At 40.7% G+C, this 24,489-nt stretch overlaps 1 protein-coding gene across 7 annotated transcripts in view; it reads left to right on the top strand.

Annotated features, from left to right (window-relative positions):
* FAT1 (FAT atypical cadherin 1) overlaps positions 1–24,489 on the top strand; it is a 296,807-nt gene that overhangs the window by 195,152 nt on the left and 77,166 nt on the right. For all 7 annotated transcript variants that reach the window (XR_012248471.1, XM_073645370.1, XM_073645374.1 and 4 more), the window contains 3 exons: positions 13,029–13,304; positions 13,393–13,603; positions 19,968–24,035. Coding sequence is in view for 6 of the 7 variants with exons in the window: in XM_073645370.1 (XP_073501471.1) it covers positions 13,029–13,304; positions 13,393–13,603; positions 19,968–24,035 (4,555 nt within the window). In the remaining variant the exon portion in view is untranslated. The remainder of the gene's footprint in view (positions 1–13,028; positions 13,305–13,392; positions 13,604–19,967; positions 24,036–24,489) is intronic.

The raw sequence follows: 24,489 nt of genomic DNA, 5'->3' as shown, positions 1-24,489 counted from the left end.
AATGTTTGATGAAATGCCCTAAGTGCACTTGCTTACTGTAAATATGGATTTTCAAGCTGCTTTTCTTTCTAAACTTTCTTTGTGGATTTGTGTCATAAATGAGCTACAGATCCCCGGTTCACCCGCGCTGAGCCCATGGTTTAAACTGTTGAATAATCATAGGGATTTACCCAATCAAGAATTCAGAGAATGTGCTCTGTGTTTGCAAATCTTAATTAACACGCATTCCTCTAAGTAACCGGACTGTGTTACATGCGGCAGTAGGTTCCAGGGCTAGGAGCTGGAGAACTGCTTACATATTCAGTTTTTATATCATATTGCTGTATTACACCTCCAAGGTCAAGGTTGTAGCAGCATTTAGAAAAGACAAACACAAATTATTCTGTAAATCCTGCTTATTTTGTCTAATTCTATCTATAAACCTCGAAATATTCTTTGCTGTTGAGCCGGCTGCATCTTTTCTTCCCTTGGGTGGAATCCATTCTCTTCAAGACAGACATACACTTTGGGACTGTGCTCTTTTGACTACAGATCTTATATACATAGAGTTAATAAAGTATGCAAATCACATCCATGTGAATTAGTATTCAGTTCTTGAAATATTCATAGGTAATAAAAAAAAAAAGTGCTGAACATAAGTAATGTACATGTACTCAAAGCAGGAATACATGTTCTAGCTTCCCCATGCTCTTATTGGGTTAAGTGCATTTAAAGGAATCTATCACCACATTTGACCTATCTAAACTATTAACATGGACATACAGGTTATAGACTGCTGTATGTCTCATAACAGATGTCTTGTTGTTGAGAAATCATCTTTTATCACTTTATATAAATGACCTCTTCCAGGCTCTGGGGAGGACGCTGTCTGGAAGATAACTCGGCCTCCAGAGATTATTATATATGAAGGGGGAGTTATCAGTGAGGCAAGTAACTAACACAGAAGAGGAGAAATGAACTTTGTCTCCTTACAAACACATTTTTGCAGCTCTCTGAGCTCTGCTGTATTGTAACAATATTGCCGCCCTGTCTGCCTGTGAGATGGAAGCTGAAGCTGAGAGGAGCCTGCAGATGTGTCAGGTATAATCACACACAGCTCTGCAGTGAGAGGAGCCTGCAGATGTGTCAGGTATAATCACACACAGCTCTGCAGAGAGAGGAATCTGCAGATGTGTCAGGTATAATAACACACAGCTCTGCAGTGAGAGGAACCTGCAGATGTGTCAGGTATAATCACACACAGCTCTGCAGAGAGAGAAACCTGCAGATGTGTCAGGTATAATCACACACAGCTCTGCAGTGAGAGGAACCTGCAGATGTCAGGTATAATCACACACAGATCTGCAGTGGGAGGAGCCTGAAGATATGTCAGGTGTAATCACACACAGCTCTGCAGTGAGAGGAACCTGTAGATGTGTCAGGTATAATCACACATAGCTCTGCAGTGAGAGGAACCTGCAGATGTGTCAGGTATAATCATACACAGCTCTACAGTGAGAGGAGCCTGCAGATGTGTCAGGTATAATCACACACAGCTCTGCAGTGAGAGGAACCTGCAGATGTGTCAGGTATAATCACACATAGCTCTGCAGTGGGATGAGCCTGAAGATGTGTCAGGTATAATCACACACAGCTCTGCAGTGAGAGGAACCTGCAGATGTGTCAGGTATAATCACACATAGCTCTGCAGTGAGAGGAACCTGCAGATGTGTCAGGTTTAATCACAGCTCTGCAGTGGGAGGAGCCTGCAGATGTGTCTGGTATAATCACATACAGCTCTGCAGTGAGAGAAACCTGTAGATGTGTCAGGTATAATCACACACAGCTCTGCAGAGAGAGGAACCTGCAGATGTGTCAGGTATAATCACACACAGCGCTACAAGGAGAGGAGGCTGTAGATGTGTCAGGTATAATCACACACAGCTCTGCAGTGAGAGAAACCTGCAGATGTGTCAGGTATAATCACACATAGCTCTGCAGTGAGAGGAACCTGCAGATGTGTCAGGTATAATCACACACAGCTCTGCAGTGAGAGGAGCCTGCAGATGTGTCAGGTATAATCACACATAGCTCTGCAGTGAGAGGAACCTGCAGATGTGTCAGATATAATCACACACAGCTCTGCAGGGAGAGAAACCTGCAGATGTGTCAGGTATAATCACACATAGCTCTGCAGTGAGAAGAACCTGCAGATGTGTCAGGTATAATCACACACAGCTCTACAGTGAGAGGAGCCTGCAGATGTCAGGTATAATCACACACAGCTCTGCAGTGAGAAAAGCCTGCAGATGTGTCAGATATAATCACACATAGCTCTGCAGTGAGAGGAACCTGCAGATGTGTCAGGTATAATCACACACAGCACTGCAGTGAGAGTAACCTGCAGATGTGTCAGGTATAATCACACACAGCTCTGCAGTGAGAGGAACCTGCAGATGTGTCAGGTATAATCACACACAGATCTGCAGTGGGAGGAGCCTGAAGATGTGTCAGGTATAATCACACACAGCTCTGCAGTGAGAGGAACCTGCAGATGTGCAAGGTATAATCACACATAGCTCTGCAGTGAGAGGAACCTGCAGATGTGTCAGGTTTAATCACACACAGCTCTGCAGTGGGAGTAGCCTGCAGATGTGTCTGGTATAATCACACATAGCTCTGCAGTGAGAGGAACCTGCAGATGTGTCAGGTTTAATCACACACAGCTCTGCAGTGGGAGTAGCCTGCAGATGTGTCTGGTATAATCACACATAGCTCTGCAGTGAGAGGAACCTGCAGGTGTGTCAGGTATAATCACACACAGCTCTGCAGTGAGAGAAACCTTCAGATGTGTCAGGTATAATCACACATAGCTCTGCAGTGAGAAGAGCCTGCAGATGTGTCAGGTATAATCACACACAGCTCTGCAGTGAGAGAAACCTTCAGATGTGTCAGGTATAATCACACATAGCTCTGCAGTGAGAAGAGCCTGCTGATGTGTCCGGTATAATCACACACAGATCTGCCGTGGGAGGAGCCTGAAGATGTGTCAGGTATAATCACACATAGCTCTACAGTGAGAGGAGCCTGCAGATGTCAGGTATAATCACACACAGCTCTGCAGTGAGAAAAGCCTGCAGATGTGTCAGATATAATCACACATAGCTCTGCAGTGAGAGGAACCTGAAGATGTGTCAGGAATAATCACACACAGCACTGCAGTGAGAGTAACCTGCAGATGTGTCAGGTATAATCACACACAGCTCTGCAGTGAGAGGAACCTGCAGATGTGTCAGGTATAATCACACACAGATCTGCAGTGGGAGGAGCCTGAAGATGTGTCAGGTATAATCACACACAGCTCTGCAGTGAGAGGAACCTGCAGATGTGCAAGGTATAATCACACATAGCTCTGCAGTGAGAGGAACCTGCAGATGTGTCAGGTTTAATCACACACAGCTCTGCAGTGAGAGAAACCTGTAGATGTATCAGGTATAATCACACACAGCTCTGCAGAGAGGAACCTGCAGATGTGTCAGGTATAATCACACACAGCACTGCAATGAGAGAAGGCTGCAGATGTGTCAGGTATAATCACACACAGCTCTGCAGTGAGAGAAACCTGCAGATGTGTCAGGTATAATCACACATAGCTCTGCAGTGAGAGGAACCTGCAGATGTGTCAGGTATAATCACACACAGCTCTGCAGTGAGAGGAGCCTGCAGATGTGTCAGGTATAATCACACATAGCTCTGCAGTGAGAGGAACCTGCAGATGTGTCAGGTATAATCACACACAGCTCTACAGTGAGAGGAGCCTGCAGATGTGTCAGGTATAATCACACACAGCTCTGCAGTGAGAGAAACCTTCAGATGTGTCAGGTATAATCACACATAGCTCTGCAGTGAGAAGAGCCTGCAGATGTGTCAGGTATAATCACACACAGCTCTGCAGTGAGAGAAACCTTCAGATGTGTCAGGTATAATCACACATAGCTCTGCAGTGAGAAGAGCCTGCAGATGTGTCAGGTATAATCACACACAGATCTGCCGTGGGAAGAGCCTAAAGATGTGTCAGGTATAATCACACATAGCTCTGCAGTGAGAGGAACCTGCAGATGTGTCAGGTATAATCACACACAGCTCTACAGTGAGAGGAGCCTGCAGATGTCAGGTATAATCACACACAGCTCTGCAGTGAGAAAAACCTGCAGATGTGTCAGATCTAATCACACATAGCTCTGCAGTGAGAGGAACCTGCAGATGTGTCAGGTATAATCACACACAGCACTGCAGTGAGAGGAACCTGCAGATGTGTCAGGTATAATCACACACACTACATTCATGATGAATAATCAAGGATTTTTTGGTGCTCAGGTCAGTTTTAACATGTAACTTTATTTGGTCAACTTGAAAGGTAACACATAATGAACTGTCTCCATGTTCCTACTGTTAAAGAGAACCTGTCAGCAGGATTTTGTAATGTAAGGTAAAGACATGGCTGTAATGTCGCTGTAATACTGATTATATTGATACCTTTGGTGAATAAATCCACTGTGGTGGTGTTCTTTAATCACCATTTGAAGGTTTCTGTTAATTAGATTTTGGTGCACAGGGGCCAGACTGTACACTGGGTCTCCTCCCCGTCTGTGATTCCTCGGCCCCTCCACCTGCCTCCTCCATTTGAGGAGGCAAGGTCGCTGAAAAAGCAATGGCCTGTCATTCAAAGATCGGGGGCATGCGGAGAATCACAAACCGAGAGAAGACCCCGTGTACAGTCCGGACCCTGTGCACCGAAATCTAATTATCAGAAAACTTCAAATGTTGATTACAGAAGAACAACAAAGCGGATTTCTTCACCAAAGGTATCAATGTAATCAGTATTACAAAATTGTTCTGACAGGTTCTCTTTAACCCCTTAATAACATCTGACGTACTAATACGCGTCTGTGCCCTGGGACTTAAGAGCCAGACCCGTATTAGTACGTGATTGCGATCGCGCGCGTACACAGGCTGTGCGGGCGCGATCGCCGCCGGGTGTCAACTGATTGTCACAGCTGACACCCGGTACTATGTGCAGGGAGCGGTCCTGCACCGCTCCCAGCACATTAACCCCTGCGATGCTGCGATCGAAATCAATCACAGCCGATCGCAGCATTGCGGGGGCAAGGGAAGGTGATCGCAGATACTCACCTCCTCTTCCGGCTTCCAGCGCTGTCTGCAAAGGCTTCCCGGGTGTTGCCATGACGACCCGATGTCGTCATGACAACATCCGGGTCACCAGACAGCAGGAAGATTGTTTGGACATGCGCAGTGCATCTCCAAACAATCTTCTCACTGTGCAGCGCTGATAGCCTGTATGACACAGGGATAGTGCTGCATTCCTGTGCCATGCAGGCGATCAGAGAAAAAAAAGTGAAAGTCCCATAGTGGGACAAAGTAATAAAGTATAAAAACTGTCAGTAAGTGAAAAAAAAAAAAAAAAAAAAAATTGCAAAAATATAAAAAATAAATAAATAAAATAATCCACCAAAAATAAAAATATAATGTACCCATCAATAAATATTATTATTAAAAAAACCAAAAAAACAATAAAAGTACACATATTTGGTATCGCCGCGTCCGGAACAACCTGACCTATAAAACTGTCCCACTAGTTAACCCCTTCAGTGAACACGGTAAAAAAAAAAAACGAAGCAAAAAACAATGCTTTATCACCATACCGCCAAACAAAAAATGGAATAACACGCGATCAAAAAGACGAATATAAATAAAAATGGTACCGCTGAAAACGTCATCTCGTCCCGCAAAAAACAAGCTGACATACAGCTCCATCAGCCGAAAAATAAAAAAGTTATAGCTCTCAGAATAAAGCTATGCTAAAAAATATTTTTTTCTATAAAATTGCTTTTATTATGCAAAAGTGCAAAACATAGAAAAACGATATAAATGTGGTACCGCTGCAAATGTACTGACCCGAAGAATAAAGCTGCCTTATCACTTTTACCACACGCGGAACAGAATAAAAGAAAAAAAAAACAATTCCTGAATTGCTGGTTTTTGTTTATTCTGCTTTCCAAAAATCGGAATAGAAAGCGATCAAAAAATGTCACGTGCCTGAAAATGGCACCAATAACAACGTCAACTCATCCCGCAAAAAACGAGCCGTCACATGACTGTCTGCCAAAATCTGGAAAAATTATAGCTCTCAAAATATGGCGATGCAAAAACTAGATTTTACAAAAAATGCGTCTTTTTGTGTGTGACAGCTGTCAGTCATAAAAACCCCATATGATTCTGGCATTGCTGTAATCACTCCGACCCGAAGAATAAAGTCGTCTAATCACTTATACCGCACGAGGAACGGCGTCAAAAATAAACTCTTGGGTTAGGATTGGGCTAGGATTAGGGCTGGGTTTGGGGTTAGGGTTGTGCTAGGGTTAGGGTTGTGCTAGGGTTAGGGTTGTGCTAGGGTTAGGGTTGTGCTAGGGTTAGGGTTGTGCTAGGGTTAGGGTTGTGCTACGGTTAGGGTTGTGCTACGGTTAGGGTTGTGCTACGGTTAGGGTTGGGGTTAGGGTTGTGATGGGGTGGGATTTTTTTCAAAAGTAAGAAAAAAGATGACGATATGGCGACTAGTGTTGAGCGCAAGTGCTCGCTACTTGAGTTTGCATCGGGTGCTCTGGTATGCATTGAGTATCGTGGGTATTTGAGTGACATGCTTGAGTCTCTGCCCCATATGCTTCGCGGCCAAAAAAACTTTACGGGGATTGCCTGCCATGCACGAGCGATCCCCGCATGGTTTTTTTTGGGTGTCTAATAACCGTGAAACATGCGGAGCAGGGACTCGAGCATGTCACTCGAGCACACGCTGTACATGGTGCATACCTGAGTACCCGATGCAAACTCAAGTAGCGAGCACTTGCGCTCAAGACTAATGACAACTTATTCAATATGATGACCTAATGTAAACAAATTCTGTGTCGTACCTCTGGGTTCAAAATGTTCACTATACACCTTAATAAAATCCTTGAGGGGTATAGTTTCCAAAATGGGGTCACTTGTGGGGGAGCTCCACTGTTTAGGCACATCACGGGCTCTCCCAACGCGACATGGTGTCCGCTAACAAATTGAGTGGAAAATCGGCTCAAATTGTTAGCGGACGCCATGTTGCGTTTGGAGAGCTACTGCGTGCACAAACATTGGAGCTCCCCCACAAGTGACCCCATTTTGGAAACTAGACGCCCCAAGGCACCTATCTAGATGCATAGTGAGCACTTGGAACCCCCAGGTGCTTCACAAATTGATTCGTAAAAATGAAAAAGTGAAAAAAAAACACTTTTTCATATTTATGAATCAATTTGTGAAACACCTGGGGGTTCCAAGTGCTCCCTATGCATCTAGATAGGTGCCTTGGGGGGTCTAGTTTCCAAAATGGGGTCACTTGTGGGGGAGCTCCAATGTTTGGGCACACAGGGACTCTCCAAATGCAACATGGTATCCGCTAACAAATTGTCGGCTCAAATTGTTAGCGGATGCCATGTTGCATTTGGAGAGTCCCTGTGTGCCCAAACATTGGAGCTCCCCCACAAGTGACCCCATTTTGGAAACTAGATCCCCCAAGGCACCTATCTAGATGCATAGTGAGCACTTGGAACCCCCAGGTGTTTCACAAATTGATTCATAAATATGAAAAAGTGTTTTTTTTTCACTTTTTTATTTTTACGAATCAATTTGTGAAGCACCTGGGGGGGTTCCAAGTGCTCACTATGCATCTAGATAGGTGCCTTTGGGGGTCTAGTTTCCAAAATGGGGTCACTTGTGGGGGAGCTCCAAAGTTTGGGCACACAGGGGCTCTCCAAACGCAACTTGGTGTCCGCTAACAATTTGAGCCGATTTTCCATTCAATTTGTTAGCGGATACCATGTTGCATTTGGAGAGTCCCTGTGTGCCCAAACATTGGAGCTCTCCCACAAGTGACCCCATTTTGGAAACTAGACCCCCCAAGGCACCTATCTAGATGCATAGTGAGCACTTGGAACCCCCAGGTGCTTCACAAATTGATTCATAAAAATGAAAGTGTTTTTTTTTTCACTTTTTCATTTTTACGAATCAATTTGTGAAGCACCTGGGTGTTCCAAGTGCTTACTATGCATCTAGATAGGTGCCTTGGGGGGTCTAGTTTCCAAAATGGGGTCACTTGTGGGGGAGCTCCAATGTTTGTGCACACAGGGGCTCTCCAAACACAACATGGCGTCCGCTAATTATTCAAGCAAATTTTACAATCAAAAAGTCAAATGGCGCTCCTTCCCTTCCGAGCCCTGCCATGCGCCCAAGCAGTGTTTTTTCCCCACATATTGGGTATCTGCGTTCCCAGGGGAAATTGTACAACAAATTTTGGGGTCCATTTTTTCTTGTTACCTCTGTGAAAATAAAAAAAATTGGGTCTAAAGTAACATTTTTGTGAAAAAAGTTAAATGTTCATTTTTTTCTTCCACATTCAAAAAATTCCTGTGAAGCACCTGAAGGGTTAATAAAGTTCTTGAATGTGGTTTTGAGCACCTTGAGGGGTGTAGTTTTTAGAATGGTGTCACTTTTGGGTATTTTCTGTCATAAAGACCTCTCAAAGTGACTTCAAATGTGATGTGGTCCCTAAAAAAATGGTTTTGTAAATTTTGTTGGAAAAATGAGAAATCGCTGGTCAACTTTTAACCCTTATAGCTCCCTAACAATAAAATATTTTGATTCCAAAATTGTGCTGATGTAAAGTAGACATGTGGGAAATGTTATTTATTAACTCTTTTGTGTGACATATCTCTCTGATTTAAGGGCATAAAAATTCAAATTTTGAAAATTGCAAAATTTTCTAAATTTTCGCCAAATTTCCATTTTTTTCACAAATAAACGCAAGTGATATTGAAGAAATTTTACCACATTCATGAAGTACAATATGTCACGAAAAAACAGTCTCAGAATCAGGGGGATCCGTTGAAGCGTTCCAGAGTAATTACCTCATAAAGGGACAGTAGTCAGAATTGTAAAAATTGGCCTGGTCATTAACGTGCAAACCACCCTCGGGGCTTAAGGGGTTAAAGAGCTGGTCACACAGACTGTGAGAGAGCGCTCATCTTCCTTCCTAGACCACCAGATTAGGGTTATTCCCAAAATGATAATTTATTGCCAAACCAAAATCTAGAGCTAACTTACTGATCATTAAGATTTCAACCACTGTGACACCAGTAATCTCAAGAACAGGGCCTGGAACCTGGGAATTGGGCTCTGCAGAGCCCTTGAATAAAGCAGAGGTTTACTGAAAATAGTTGAGTGCTCTTCTCGTTTTTCTTTGGCAGCTCCATTGACGATGAATGGAGTGGAGGTCGAGCATGTTCACCTCCGCTCAATTCCTGTACACTGGAGAACCAGGTTCCTGAATTTCAGAGCTCCAATCTCAAGATTGCTGGGGATTGGTAATAATTTACTATTTTGGGAATAACCCTTTTAAAGACATTACATAGATTAATCCATACATTCCTGCGGGAAAGTTCTTCAACCAATTTAGGCTGCACATTACACTATACCATCGGTTATGCAGTATGTGTGTTTACATCTTACCGAATCTATCTATTCATCTATCTCTGTTCGTCTATCCATTTCTAAATCTTTACCTTCACATCTATACATCTTTATCCTCTGCATCGTTTTATTTTAATGGAACATTTGAAATTAATTTTCTCCCTGATAATCTCTAGGTGACTATCCTTTTTTCTGTCTTTATCCATCTTTCAATCTTTATCTGCCTACACATCTTTGCATACACGAAAACTAGAAACTACTTTTGGGGGGTCTGAGGGTACCCTCTTTATTAACATTAATGTTTGGCTTGGGTGAATGTGAATGTTAATTCTACAAAAGGAGGGGGTGAGATGAGCGGCTGCCAGGCACTGCTTATCTCCCAGGAACTAATAGAATTGGATAGTAAAAATCAAGCTCGTCCATTGTATTTTCCCCTGGCACCAGACATCACTGGAGGGTATGACAGCCCCACAGGCACTTTACCAGCAAGTATCTAATCTCCGTGGGCAGCCTTGTTCTCGTACGTTTGTTCGGTTATGTGTGTCTTGCTACATTACAAGCGTCTTTCTTAACAGACAGATAAGTTCATGTGCGAAAACTTGTCATTAGAGAAGTATGGTGCCGTTCACGCACGTTGTGTAAATGATTATATGCCGAAACTCATATAACTATATTCTTACACAGGAAAGTCATTTTTTTGAAGTGCACAGTAGGGAGCCACTTTGTTACCAAACTGAATGCAAGTCAGCTATTGTGTTCTCAATGGAGCTTACAATGTCAAACATCTTCAGCTTCTAAATAGCATCCAAAATATAATGGCTTTACATGGAAGACAAATAGCTAATCTCCAGACAGAAAATAAAATCTATTACCAGGATAGCTGATTCTTGGTATCAGAGTGTCATATGTGCATACGTAGCTAATAAATGTGTTTTTACGTATGCAACTATAGTGGGTGCAGAATTGTAACGCATGGGGACCCCGGGGCTTCAGGGAGGCCAATAGCCACTTGGGGAACACAGGGAGTCACAACTATTTATCATGTATGAAGGCTTTGCTGTTCATTCTCCCTGTACGGTGATAATAAAAATGGTGATAATGGTGTGTTTGTCCGTTAGATGTATCACCATTTTTCTTCTCTCTGTACTTTCACATCACTGTCATCCATTAGTTGTGACATTAACTATCCCTCTCTTGTGATGTTTTCCTTGTCCTGTGACATCACTATCTGCATTATTCCTATATCGCCCTTTCCTGTGACTTCTCAGTATTTATTATTGGTTTATGATGTCACTGTGTGCAATATGTTTTTATATAACCTTAAGGTGTTTTGTTATTGCTACTTTTTAAAATTGCTTTTGCATTTTTCCTGAATAGGAATACACAGTGACCATGATCATTGTTAAATCACTGCATAATCCCTGCAGTGTGATATCACTGTGATCATACCCACCGTGGGACTCCTGATCCGAACTTAAAGCCTTATAGGCATATATGAGGCTGTAGGTTCAGGTCAGGAAATGCATGGTCAGTATTGGTATTCAGGTCCAGTCAGTATACGAACCATGGCATAATGACTGTTTGAACAAGGCCATAATCAATACCAATGTGCTGTGACACCACTTGCTATCTTATCACAATTGTGCTAGCATACTGTGAAATTTAGGGCTGAATGTGTATGAGATTTACAGGTTGGCCATCATTACATATGCGGTTCCCAGTGCTCTACCCTGCTTATACAGATAGTGCTCTATTCCAAGTTTTGCATTGGAACATAAAACTTCAAAACAGTAAACTTCAATACTCTAAAACCAACTTTCCTAAATGCCGGCCAATTGGTAATTTGGATAATATCACTGCGAGAAATGTGGTATTATGTAGAGCCAATCTGTTAAATAACGAACTATGAGTGCAACCATGCATTTATTACAATCTCCAAAGTAGGAGCCGCCCTTAGAAGGAGACACACTTTGATAACTTTCATAACCCATAATAGAGCATATGGACAGAATTGTACAACCCCTTTAACAAGCAGAACAAGATAAGTAGGCGTGTTTAATATTTTAGATTAATGATACCTGTCTATTTCTAGATGTAAATGTCTATTAAAAAGCCATTTCAAATGCTTTAATTCATAGGAAGTTGCAATAGGAATGACAGAGCAAGATTCTTATCAAGCCAATACAAATTTTGGAATATTTACTATCCTTTAAAGGTTAACTGTGCTTTCGAGTAACTATTCCGAATACGGTGTCCTATGTGTACATAAGGAATGACACCATTTCTGGCCATTATGTCACTTATATCCAAAATTCTCGTCAGTTTTCCCCTCTGAATGGCACACATAAAAGAACAAAATAATTCAAAAAACATCAGAGAAGAAACCTGCCTTACCAACACCAGGTCAGATTATCAATGCACTAGCAGGATGCAGCAGGGGCAGCACAGGTGCAATATATTGATGCAAATAGCCACTCAGAAAGCTACCAATTCATGGAGGGGGTAGCTGTGTAGTATTAGAAATGTACACAGATGAGGCTTGCATAGGATGCCAGTCACACAGATATGATGACGCCCATACTATTAGATATGATGGGCTGTCTAGCACTATATACGTGCACCCCACAAGACAGACACCCCAATTTACCCAACCAACACTAAAGAGCCTAGTTGCACCCTGCAAAATGGAAAAATGTGCAATAAAAAGATGAAAAATAATGTGTAAGATAAATACAGTACATCAGGTATTGATCGATATTTTGGCCAAAATACACTACCTCGCAACGCACGTCAAGGGTCCTCATACTAGTTGCAAGTCAGATTACCAATGCACTATCATGGGGATCTGCTGCATCCTGCTATTGCATTGGTAATTTGACTTGGTGTTGGTATGGCTGGTTTCTTCTCTGTGATGTTTTTTTTTCCCTCTGAATGCTCTATCTGTAATTTGCAATCCAATATTTGCTGGGAGTAGAGATGAGCTGCACTGATTTCCCCAACAGGCAGCACAACACAGACCGGGTAATGCCTGCTCTTCACTCACTTTTTAGCTCACAGAGAAAAGCTGCAGCAACATGGAGGACATTATACAGCAGAGCTGAGCTGTATTGATCTGAATAAGCTCTGGTGTGAGGTAAACACTTGTTATAGAGCTCTGCACCATGTTTCCTTCCCTGTTGCTCACTCTGCTTCCTCTCCCCTCTCCATAGAGGATAATGGGCTGTGTCATATAACACCTGCAGTTGACTCCTCTGAGCAGCATGGACTTCAGCTGTTTTGTTCACAGTAATTGACAAGTTCAGGAGGCAGCGGGGAGGAGAAGGAATCTGATTTCTCTGACAAGATACATTACAAAGTTTCTTATAATCGCCTGTACCATTGATTTATGCAAAGCTTGTTGAAATTCCAGGTCTCTTTAAAATATCTTTCAATCTGGTATCTGGCATACTTAGTCTTTTAATATATGTCTTTTTTTTTAGGTTTATATCAAAGTAATAGATACAAATGACCATCGGCCACAGTTTTCTACCTCAAAATATGAAGTTTTGATTCCTGAAGACATCAGAACAGAAACTGAGATTTTGCAAGTGATTGCTACAGACAAGGATGAAAAGAATAAATTAATTTACACTTTACAAAGCAGCACCGACCCGGCAAGTCTTAAGAAGTTCCGCTTAGATCCTGCCACTGGCTCCTTGTACGTCGTTGAGAAGTTGGATCATGAAACTGCACAGCAGCACATTCTCACAGTGATGGTAAGTCCTAACCTCGATCTCTCCTTCACTGATATTGGCATATTTAGTCTGGTGCTGGTGGTGTAATAACTGTGCATTCATTTTTCAGGTACGTGATCAAGATGTTCCCGTCATGCGCAACTTTGCCAGAATTGTTATTAATGTGACTGACACCAATGACCACGCTCCTTGGTTTACAAGCTCTTTCTATGAAGGCCGAGTGTATGAATCTGCCGCAATTGGATCTGCTATACTCCAGGTCACAGCTTTAGACAAAGACAAAGGGAAGAATGCTGAGATTGTATACTCCATTGAGTCAGGTATGTGTTATGGGTTATTGGAACAGAAATTCACAGTCTGCACTTGAATATTTGGATCCGTAAGAAAAATATATCACCATACAGACCAAGCAGATAACTCTGTTATACAATTGACTAAAACATAATAATAGAAAATAAGCAGAAATGATTGGAAATCAATTTGTAATAAGAAACCATCCACTTTCATACATGTACCCCCAATGCAATTTAATCTGTGTCCATGTCCGTATATATGTTAAATAGAGAGCCATAAACCTTAATGTTTAGTTTTTTCTTTATTTTGTTGTTTTTCTTTTTTCTTTTTCCATTTGAACCTGAACATTAAGATTCTAGTTGGAGTAAATTGTTTCAGCATTTCTTTTCTTAAGTGAGGGGTGCAATTAGATTGGACGGGGCCCTATGTTATAAATTAATAAATACAATAAATGCCCCTTTAAATTAGGGGCATCACGTTAAAGTGCAGGGCCCAACGACAAACTTTTAAATATTCCTTCCTTAAATTAGACCCCAGAGTAGAGTCCAAGTTCAGGACCCAAAATAACCAAACACCAAGATCAGACAAGTAAGTTACTTACTGTACTTCTTCTCTCTTCTGACTTTTCTTCTCTTTAGGGCCCTCCACATGGCTCTTATCACCAGTCATTGTTAGGACCTTCTATGTTGGACCCTAAAGGACAGGCCATGGCAAGGGGTACTATGGGCCCCATTAACGATGAAGCCCTAATTGTAGAGTAGAACTAAAGGCATTTGCTTACCTTCAAGACCTTGTACTCCAACAGTAGGCCGGTAACCGGCTGTCACAGCAAGCAGTTGTAATCTGTTGAAGAAAATAACAGCAAGTGCTTAGTTAACCTATAGCTCCTCCACAGGAGAGTTGAAGTATCACACAATTCTCATTAACATTCTTGGAGACGTTGGGTCACACAGTAGGAAGGATGATGCTATTCTGTATAATCGCAAAGGGGTCGAAGAGATAGAGGGGTCTATTTTAACCTCCAAATCAGCAAGCGGCTTCTCTTGAGTAGGGACTCCCTTTAATCTATGTTCAGCCCCTGGAGAGATGCTTCCTTTTTGACTATTAATTTAAGGTACTGAATGGTCAGTCTTCTCTATTATCTTAGATTTTCATATTAGAGTATTTGAAAATGGGATTTCAAAACCATCCATCATCTGTCAGATTGGTTTATATTAGTCAATTGTCAGATAAGCCATAGTCAATAACTCAGAGAACTTCCGGAGGCCCATAGAGAAAGGGGAGACCCCCTGGCAAGTCTCTTGAATTCTGACAAACCTCCAGTAAAGCAATATACCCCTAAGGTTTTCTTTTCTGAGTCTGTAATTTTAAAGTTTGAGATAAAGCTAATTTTAAGGTATATTCCTATAACTCAACATAGGTTTTTATTGAATTAGTTTAGTTTTGTAGTAAATATACTTAAATTCAAAATATACTAAGATTAAGATTATATGCTGATGGGATAGATTTCAGTTTTCCTGGCCATGGCCTGAAACATTTTTTTAATAATGGATACCTATCAGTGTATTGGGATAATTTAGGCAAAATTGATATTACGTGTAAAAATATTTGAAACAACTTTGAAATCCTTCTCTCTGAGTTACCGCTTAAATTATGTTTATCCATGTGTTCTGAATGCAGCAGATGGGCGCCCTATATTTAAAGAGGAGCTTTCACCAGTTTGAGCATGTTAGACTGGAAAAATTATGGAATAGTGGCTGAATAGCTGAATAAAACGGCTTTTTTAATTTTTCATCTTTGCTGCGGAAATATTAGTTTGTAAAGTTTAGATTATATTTTATGATGAGCTCAGAGTTTTACCAGTGTACTTCTTCCACTGCACAAGGTTGACCAATGATGAGCAGGCAGCAACATGCAGTGGAGAAAAGAACATGAACCTTCAATAGCCTAGAACAGGCTTTCTCCTTTGTGACACATGTAATAACAGACAGTCTGTAATCACACACAGCTATGACGTGAAACCAGTGAGGAGATTAAAATGCAGGTAGCAAAGATTATGAACACTTCCTTAGCTTCCATCTCAAAGCAGTCAATGTGGAGGCACGGGCAGAATAGCAGAGCTGACAGCAATGTGTGAGGAGGGTTGTTAAAACTGTTTGTAATAAGACAGAGCTCAGCTCTGCTGTACTGACCTTCTCCCACATTGACTGCTGTGAGATGAATGGTGTCTGTAGTCACACTTATTTCTTCAGTGAGGAGATTAGACTGAGTGTCTGAAACTCAGAAACCTGCTGTAACCTATTATTGGGTTGTGCTTTTCTATCTATTGTGGCTTCCTACTTATCATTGGTCAATCTCATATAGGGGAAGAAGTACACTTCCCCAGAGAAGAATCTCTGGTAACGTTCGGTTGGGTTTATTGTAAATTTTAACCTAAACTTTACAGGCTAATATCTCCCCCATGGAGAGGAAAAACTGGAAAAAAAGATATTTTACTCATCTCTGCAGCCGCTAATACATGGTGTGGCCAGAGTGCCATGCTCAAATTGGTGAAAGGTCCTCTTTAAAGTGTTAAAATAGCAATAACTACATTTGTAAAGACAAGCACATATAGCCCGCAGATTTCTGACCATCTGCATTATAAGTAGTTGATATGCAGCTGCCAGATGAAGAATTGGATGATACACATCAGCAAAACGGGTTGAAATGTCAAATTTTTCCCATCAAAATTCCGTAGGAATAAATTATGAGTGACAGTCCTCCCAGTGAGCAGCGTAGGGATTCCTCAGATGCTTGTAATATTTCATAGACTTTGTAATGTTCTATTCTAAGACTGGCATAGTGTTCATAGCACAACGGCCTGAACTGATATTATCATTTCCCAACTCCCTAATGTAATTCCCTCTGCTCAAATGGAGCATCTCATATTATGCTAATTGGTCCCTTTTAGAAAATATCATTTTCCTTTCACAATTATTAAAAAAAAAAAATATCTGGTAGAGTAGACTAAATCTATTTTAAGAAAATTTTTACAGAATAGGACCTCCTATTAACATATCACATAGTTTTCATCAAAATCATACTGTGTAACACGACTTGTAATCACATTTGCTTTACTGAGAACTGTGGAATAGCATAATCATGATTTTAAGGGCTTAGTTCAACCGTTTAAACCTTTTCTTGAGGACATATATTTTAAGGTCCAAAAGTGCTATGTATTCATACAGGAGCTTTCATTATAATTATGCAGATTATAGCATATTTCACTGAATGACCTCTTAAAAAAAAATCAAATCTGGAATTCATGGAAATGAGCGATGCAAGTCCTAATATTGTAACAACAATACACATGGTAATGATGTTAATAGGATGACTGCTATATTAGCCGGCTTTTACTAAACCCATGGTGATAACTTGAGATGACCATACGTTTAAACTCTCTATTTATTAAGAATCTTTTTTTTTTTTTATTATCTTACTTTTCAAACCCTATTATGTTCTTCAAAATGTTAATAACAAGTGGAAATCAAGTCGAGAACTTGATAGAATGTGATAATTCTTCTCGATTCAGAAACTTCCTATGTAACTTGCTGGAAGAATTTGTGACATTATTGAGAGGGTCCGTACTAAACTGAGCATGAAGATATGCAGGGGTTTATGAATGCTGCCAATAGGAGCTATTGCTTACGTGGAAAAAAAGCGCATTTAATCTATTTCAAATGCATGTAAATGCAATGTATTTCAGAACCAACGGAGTTCCTTCTTCAGGTATAAAATGTTCCAACATGCGTTGTATTTTTTGTATTTTTTTATTGAATAAATAGCGTTTTTTTTTTGTACCGTAATATCTCTTTCTCTTAGTCTTCACTGGGGGATAGAAGAACCATGGGTTAGTTTACTGCCACCTGTAGGATGACACTAGCAATATAGCGAAACAAAAATAGTTGGCTCCTCCCCAGCAGACTATACCTCGCCTCCTAGCACCAAGTGTCTTCAGTTAGTGAGAAAGCCCTACGAGAAACAAAAAAAAATGAAAGCATGAAGAAATCAAAGAAAAGACCACTCCGAGATGAAAACCAAATCTTCATTTTTCGGTCACTTCAGTGTGAGAAACAGGAACCATAGGACATCCTAAAACTGTCCGTGGAATGGGGATAGCAATACAAAAAAATATCATACTGTTACCACGGAAGTATTCGCTCTTGCTTAGGCTGCCACCTGAGCGACTGCTGTCTGCAGCACCTTTCTGCAGAATTGCGTCTGCCGAGGAAAACGTGGATCCAGTAAAACTTAGAAAAGGTATGAACCGATGACCAAGTAGCTGCCTTACAGAGTCGCAGAATAGGTGCCTTGTTACGGATGGCCCAGGAGACCCGCACAGCCCATTTAGCACCATTATCCTAACCCTTAATGGGGGAGTTTTGGCCTTTTCCCTATATGCTTTGATAATGCCTGAATGAATCCAGTGAGCAATGATTCCTATAGAGACAGTTAGGCCTCTACATGGGCATTCCGGAATTACAGACAAGAAATATGAACATCTGAATGGAGCGGTGGCTGACAAATAGCACCACATAGCTCTGACGACGTCCAGCTTGTGCAAAGCTCTCTCAGTAGGATGAGAGTGCGAAGGGCAGAAGAAAGTAAAGACAATGTCCTCGTTAAGTTGGAAAGCCGAAAACAACTTAGGAAGAGAAGAAGGTATCAATCACAACACCATGTCCAGGTGCAGGATGAGTTATGGAGCACAAAAGGAGAGGGCAGTGATCCCTGAAACTTGCTTGATGGAGGTAATTGCTATAAGCTGGGGCTAGCAGGCAAGACATAGTCTTTTGGAGAGTAGCTGACTTTTTTTGTTAAGATATATTATTAGTGCCAGCCTGGGGGTGACAGTAGACTAACCCATGGTTCATGTGTCACCCAATGAAGCAACCGAGAAACACGTTTTAATAGAGCCCATTTAGAAAGCAATGAACTGTATCATTATGGAGGCTCCAGTACATGCTTATTAATATTATTCTTAGTCCGAAATACCGCACTAACTTTCTAGCCATCATCTGCTAAATTTCTCTATGCCTGGGAATAAATGAGTTGCCCAGCCTTTCCTAAGAATGGCCCATCAATATCAGATCGGGGAGGGTCTGACACTTGGCACAGTCACCCACCAATCAGCTGCTTTCAGCTTCGGCAGCGGCCGGATATAGAAACTGACCGGAGCTGAATGGCACCGCTCCATTCATTGTCTAGTGGTTGTGGCCGGGTACTGCAGCTCAGCTCATTTTCAGTTCAGTAGGGGTGGAGCTTCAGTACTCGTGATTGGTGACGGATTAGGATCATTGGGGGTAAATCTCTGTGGGATAGCTACCATTCTGATATTGATGACTTGTCATGAGGATAGGTCACCCACTTTAAGACTTATGTTTAGCATACGCACCAGGAAAACCTCAGACTTATATGCTAAACATGGGCTCTGATGGATGCCAACCAGTAGTGTCTGTCACCCCTAGAATAAAGGATCAATTTAACAGTTATGTCATGAGCTTCTTCATGACGGATCTGTTAAATGAATGCTGTTATAACCTATAAGTAGCACTGTCAGCCATAGGCTATAATGGCATCCATTTAACACTTCAGTCAGCTATTGAATAGCCCTTGATATATCCATTTAATGGATGCCTGTAAAGGATGATATACAGTGGCATCCATCACCCACAGACACTTATGTTAAAAAATGTATCTATTTATTGGATTTTACTGGTCCTCGTAATCTTTTTTTTTTTTGGGCTGCATACTGACTTTTACAGGCTAAACAGAAGCCAGAAAAATACTCTTTTGGCCGATGTCTAGTCATGGATGGTGCATATTGGTGGCTTCTCTGGCATACACACCAATGTAGGGCAAAAATGTGATGTAAATCGAGCATCATTTGCACAAAAACAAGTATTTTTCTGACACAATTCTCAGCTCAAGCCTTACTTTTTTCCTTTGTTGTCCATCTTTATTTCTGTTGTGCCCTCTTTCTGTCCTTTTTTTCCTTTTGATCTACATCATCTTTTCCTTTGTTTCCCAGCCTCACAATATTATGGTATTTTTGCAAACAATACCTATTCATTAGAAAATTGGAAAATGGTATTTTAAAAAAAACACTTATTTTTAGCAATGTTGCATTCATGAAAATAAGCTTTTTAAACTGAATTTTTCTCTAAGGACATTGGTTTATATGTGTAACTCGTGTTCTCTTTGAGTAACGTTGCATATTCATGTTTTTCATTGAGAGTCTCAAAATTCTTTGTGCAGATGGTTTTTCTGCTCTTTTTGCTAAAGCAGCTCACGTTTTATAGTTCATTATAAATTGATATTTCTTTCTTGTTCTTTTCTTTTACTTCCTAGGGAACACAGCAAATGCTTTTTCCATTGATCCAGTTTTAGGAATTATTAAGACAGCAAAAGAGCTTGATCGACACAGTCACGGTCAATATGAGTTGGTGATCAAGGCTTCAGATCATGGAACTCCTACAATGAGCCAGATAACATCTGTCCATATTCTTGTCACTGTGTCCGATAATGCAGCCCCTAAATTTATGAAGAAAGAGTATTCAGCAGAAATAAGTGAATCGGCACGAATTGGAAGTTTTGTTGCAATGCTTTCCACGTACAGCCAGTCTTCAGTTACATATGAGATAAAAAGTGGAAATGTAATGAACTCCTTTGAGGTTAATCCAAATTCTGGTGTGGTCATAACACAGAAGCATCTTGATTTTGAAACTATTGTATCTTATACACTCACTGTTCAAGCCACAAACATGGCTGGGTTGTCCACAAATGCGACTCTCGTTGTTCACATTCGGGATGAAAATGACAATTTTCCCGTTTTTGTCCACACAGATTATCGCGGGCTAATCAGTGAGTCTGCACCAGTCAACAGTGTCATCTTAACTGATGAAAACTTCCCTTTGGTTATTAGGGCTATGGATGCTGACAGAGAGGCAAATTCACTTCTTGTATATCAGATCGTTGAACCATCTGTCCACAAGTATTTCGCCATTGACTCCAGCACTGGTGCAATACGCTCTCTAACCAGGCTAGATTACGAGCAAACAAATATATTCCATTTTACCGTGCAAGTGCATGATATGGGCTATCCCAGGTTATTTGCAGAACATGCAGCCAATGTAACTATATATGTGGTAGACATCAATGACTGTGCTCCAGTGTTTTCTCAAGAAGTCTATGAAGCTTCCATTTTGATACCAACGTATAAAGGAGTGAGGGTGATTACCGTGAATGCAACAGATGATGATTCTGGATCTTTTTCTGAAATCATGTATTCTATAGTTGAAGGTAACATTGGTGATAAATTTGCTATTGACCACTTATCAGGAGTCATAACTGTCCAAAGCACAAGTCCATTAAGGAGTCGGTATGAACTAACCATTCGAGCTTCTGATGGACGATTCTCTAGTCTGGCCTATGTCAAGATTAATGTGAAGGAAAGCAAAGAAAGTTCCCTGAAATTCACTCAAGGCTCTTACTCAGCATTAGTACAGGAAAATGCCACTCAGATAAAAACATTAACTGTTATTAGTGCGCTTGGCAATCGTATCAATGAGCCTCTGTTTTTCCGTATCCTCAACCCAGACATTCGATTTAAAATTGGCCTCACCTCTGGTGTCCTTTCAACGACAGGAATACCGTTTGATCGGGAACATCAGGATTTGTATGAAATAGTTGTAGAAATTACAGATGAACAGAAACCGCCAAGAGTTTCGCATGTTTTGGTGAAAATAACTGTTGAAGACATTAATGATAACAGTCCCGTGTTTGTCAACCTTCCATATTATGCCATGGTTGCATTGGATGCTGAAATAGGTGATATCATTCGCTATGTTACTGCTGTCGATAAAGACATTGAAAGAAATGGAGAGATACATTACTATCTAAAAGAACATTCACAAAATTTCCAGATTGGGCCATCTGGTGCAATCTCATTAAAAAAGCAATTTGATCCTGATGCATTTAATAAGGAATATTTTATAACTGTAGTAGCAAAAGATGGAGGAAGCCCATCGTATTCAGCAGAGGTTGTTGTCCCAATTACAGTAATGAATAAAGCAATGCCAGTTTTTGAGAAGCCTTTTTACAGTGCAGTGATTGCCGAAAATGCTCAGCTCCACAGTCCTGTTGTGCATGTGCAAGCCAACAGCCCAGACGGCCTTCGAATAATATACAGCATCACAGATGGTGATCCATTCAGTCAGTTTAATATTAACTTCAACACAGGTGTAATTAACGTTATAGCTCCCCTTGATTTTGAGTCGCATCCAGCATATAAACTTAGAGTTCGAGCAACAGACTCTGTCACAGGAGCACATGCAGAAGTTTTTGTTGATATCATCTTAGAAGATGTCAATGATAATTTACCTATGTTTCAGCAGAAAACGTATGTTGCCACCTTGTCGGAGGCATCGGTAATTGGAATATCTGTTGTACAAGTAAAGGCCACGGATGCAGATTCTGGTCAAAATAAAGCCATTTCATATCAAACTGTAAGCAACCATGGAAATAGTTCTCAGTTTTTCCATATCGATAGCAACAGTGGGTTGATAACTATTGCAAAACCATTAGACTATGAATATTTAAGTGAATATACCTTCCTAGTCCGGGCAGTTGACAATGGAGTCCCTATTTTAAGCAATGATGCTACTGTACGTGTTTTTGTGGTGGACCTTAATGATAACCCCCCAGTATTCACCCAACAAATCTACGAAGCCAAAATAAGTGAGCATTCAAGACAAGGAAGCTTTGTAACAAGTGTAAAAGCTACAGATCCTGATAGTACAGATGCTGAAAAGTTGGAATATTCAATACTTTCTGGAAATGAAGATATGAATTTTATTATTGAAGTTAAAACTGGAACAATTACTGTTTCACATTTAAAGAAAGAGATGATGCAACCATTGTACATCCTGAACGTTTCCATTTCTGATGGCGTTTTTAGAAGTTCTGCTCAGGTCCATATTGCTGTAATAAGTTCTAACTTGCATAACCCTACATTTGCACAAAGTCAATATGAAGTGGAGCTCTCTGAAAATTCCCCAGTACAAACCCTTGTGACTGAGCTTAATGCTGTAGATGAGGACTCTGGAATTAATGGACAGGTAACTTACCATATTCTTAATGAATTTGCAAAGGACAGTTTTTACATAAATGAGAGGGGGCAGTTATTTACAGCAGAGAAGCTAGATAGAGAGGGTCCCACTAACAAAGTTATCCCTATAAGTATAATGGCTAAAGATGGTGGTGGAAAAGTTGGATTCTGTGTTGTCAATATCATTTTAACAGACTACAATGATAATGATCCCAAATTCCGCTCTTCTGAGTATAAACTAAGTATTCCATCAGATGTACCTCGAGGGACTTCAATTATTAGAATTCTAGCATCTGATATTGATGAGGGGGCAAATGCTGATATATCATACATCCTCGAAGCCAAATCTGAAAGCATAGAAGAAAACTTTGAAATCAACCAATATTCTGGCATCATAACTACTAAAGAAAGTTTGGTTGGCTTAGAAGATGAAGTCTTCCCATTTTTTGTTAAAGCATCTGATGGAGGATCACCACCAAGAGAAAGTGTTGTCCCTGTTTCTGTTATAATTCTTCCACCTGAAGTGCAGTTACCGAAGTTTTCTGAGCCTTTTTATACTTTGAGTATTTCTGAAGATGCCCCCGTTGGTACAGAGCTTGATTTTATCAGGGCAGAAAGTAGTCAGCCTGTTATATATCAGCTTGTAAAAGGAAACACACCTGAAAGTAACGTTGATGACATTTTTGTGATAGAGAAACAGAATGGCCGGCTAAAACTTGAAAAGCAATTGGATCACGAAACCACAAAATGGTACCAGTTTTCAGTGTTGGCTCAAAATATTCACGGAGACCATGAGGTAATGTCTTCTGTGGATGTTAGCATCCAGGTTAAAGATGCTAATGACAATAAACCTGTTTTCGAGGCTAACCCCTATGAGGCTTTCATTGTAGAAAACCTTCCTGGTGGAGCTAAGGTCATCCAGGTGAAAGCTGTTGATTCAGATTCAGGACTGAACGGACATGTTTCCTATGTGTTGGCACCTGCACAGGATCCACAAGAAACTAAAGATCTTTTCTCTGTAGACTTGGAAACTGGTTGGGTTACTACGCTTGGTGAGCTTGACCATGAGAATAGGAACAAATACAACATTATAGTGGTTGCCTATGATCACGGTGATAAAGTGCTGTCATCATCTACCATAATTGAAGTTACTGTGATGGACGTGAATGATAATCCGCCACGCTTCAGTGCAGAAATATACAAAGGCACAGTCAGTGAGGATGACCCTCCAGGTGGAGTAATTGCCATCTTGAGTACAACAGATGATGACTCTGAGGATATACATAAAGAAGTTACAATGTATATTACAGGTAAGAAATTTAACTTATCTTTTATGATTGTAGAAATCATTGAATATGTTTGACTACTATTTTCTTGTAGTATATATTCCGTTACATCCCACATACTGTCCTTGAAACCTAAGGTTATGCTAATTACCATCGGTGAAAAACAAAGTTGTTGGGAATACAGATTGTATTTAATTTCTGCTGCCTCATTCTTAATTTCCAAATGCTCTGTTCGCCCCCACCCATCACAACCCTTGAGCTTTGAGCAGCTTTGTCTTTGTCTCCCAGTCTGTGCGGCAGATCATCATTTCTCACATTTCTCATCCTTATCTATTTTCAACATATGATAATTAGTGATATTTTCATTAGCTTTGCAACCAGAACCGCATCATTTACTGTTAAAATGTTAATCAATGTAACACTACATAATGCCTATGATGGTGATTCGTCATGGACCGGTGATTATTTCTGCATATTT

This window comes from Phyllobates terribilis, unplaced genomic scaffold, assembly GCF_046119375.1.
Source record: "Phyllobates terribilis strain yellow unplaced genomic scaffold, ASM4611937v1 Scaffold_1__5_contigs__length_1240528914, whole genome shotgun sequence".
Classification (NCBI taxonomy): domain Eukaryota; kingdom Metazoa; phylum Chordata; class Amphibia; order Anura; family Dendrobatidae; genus Phyllobates; species Phyllobates terribilis.
This window is presented reverse-complemented; position numbering and strand designations above follow the sequence as displayed.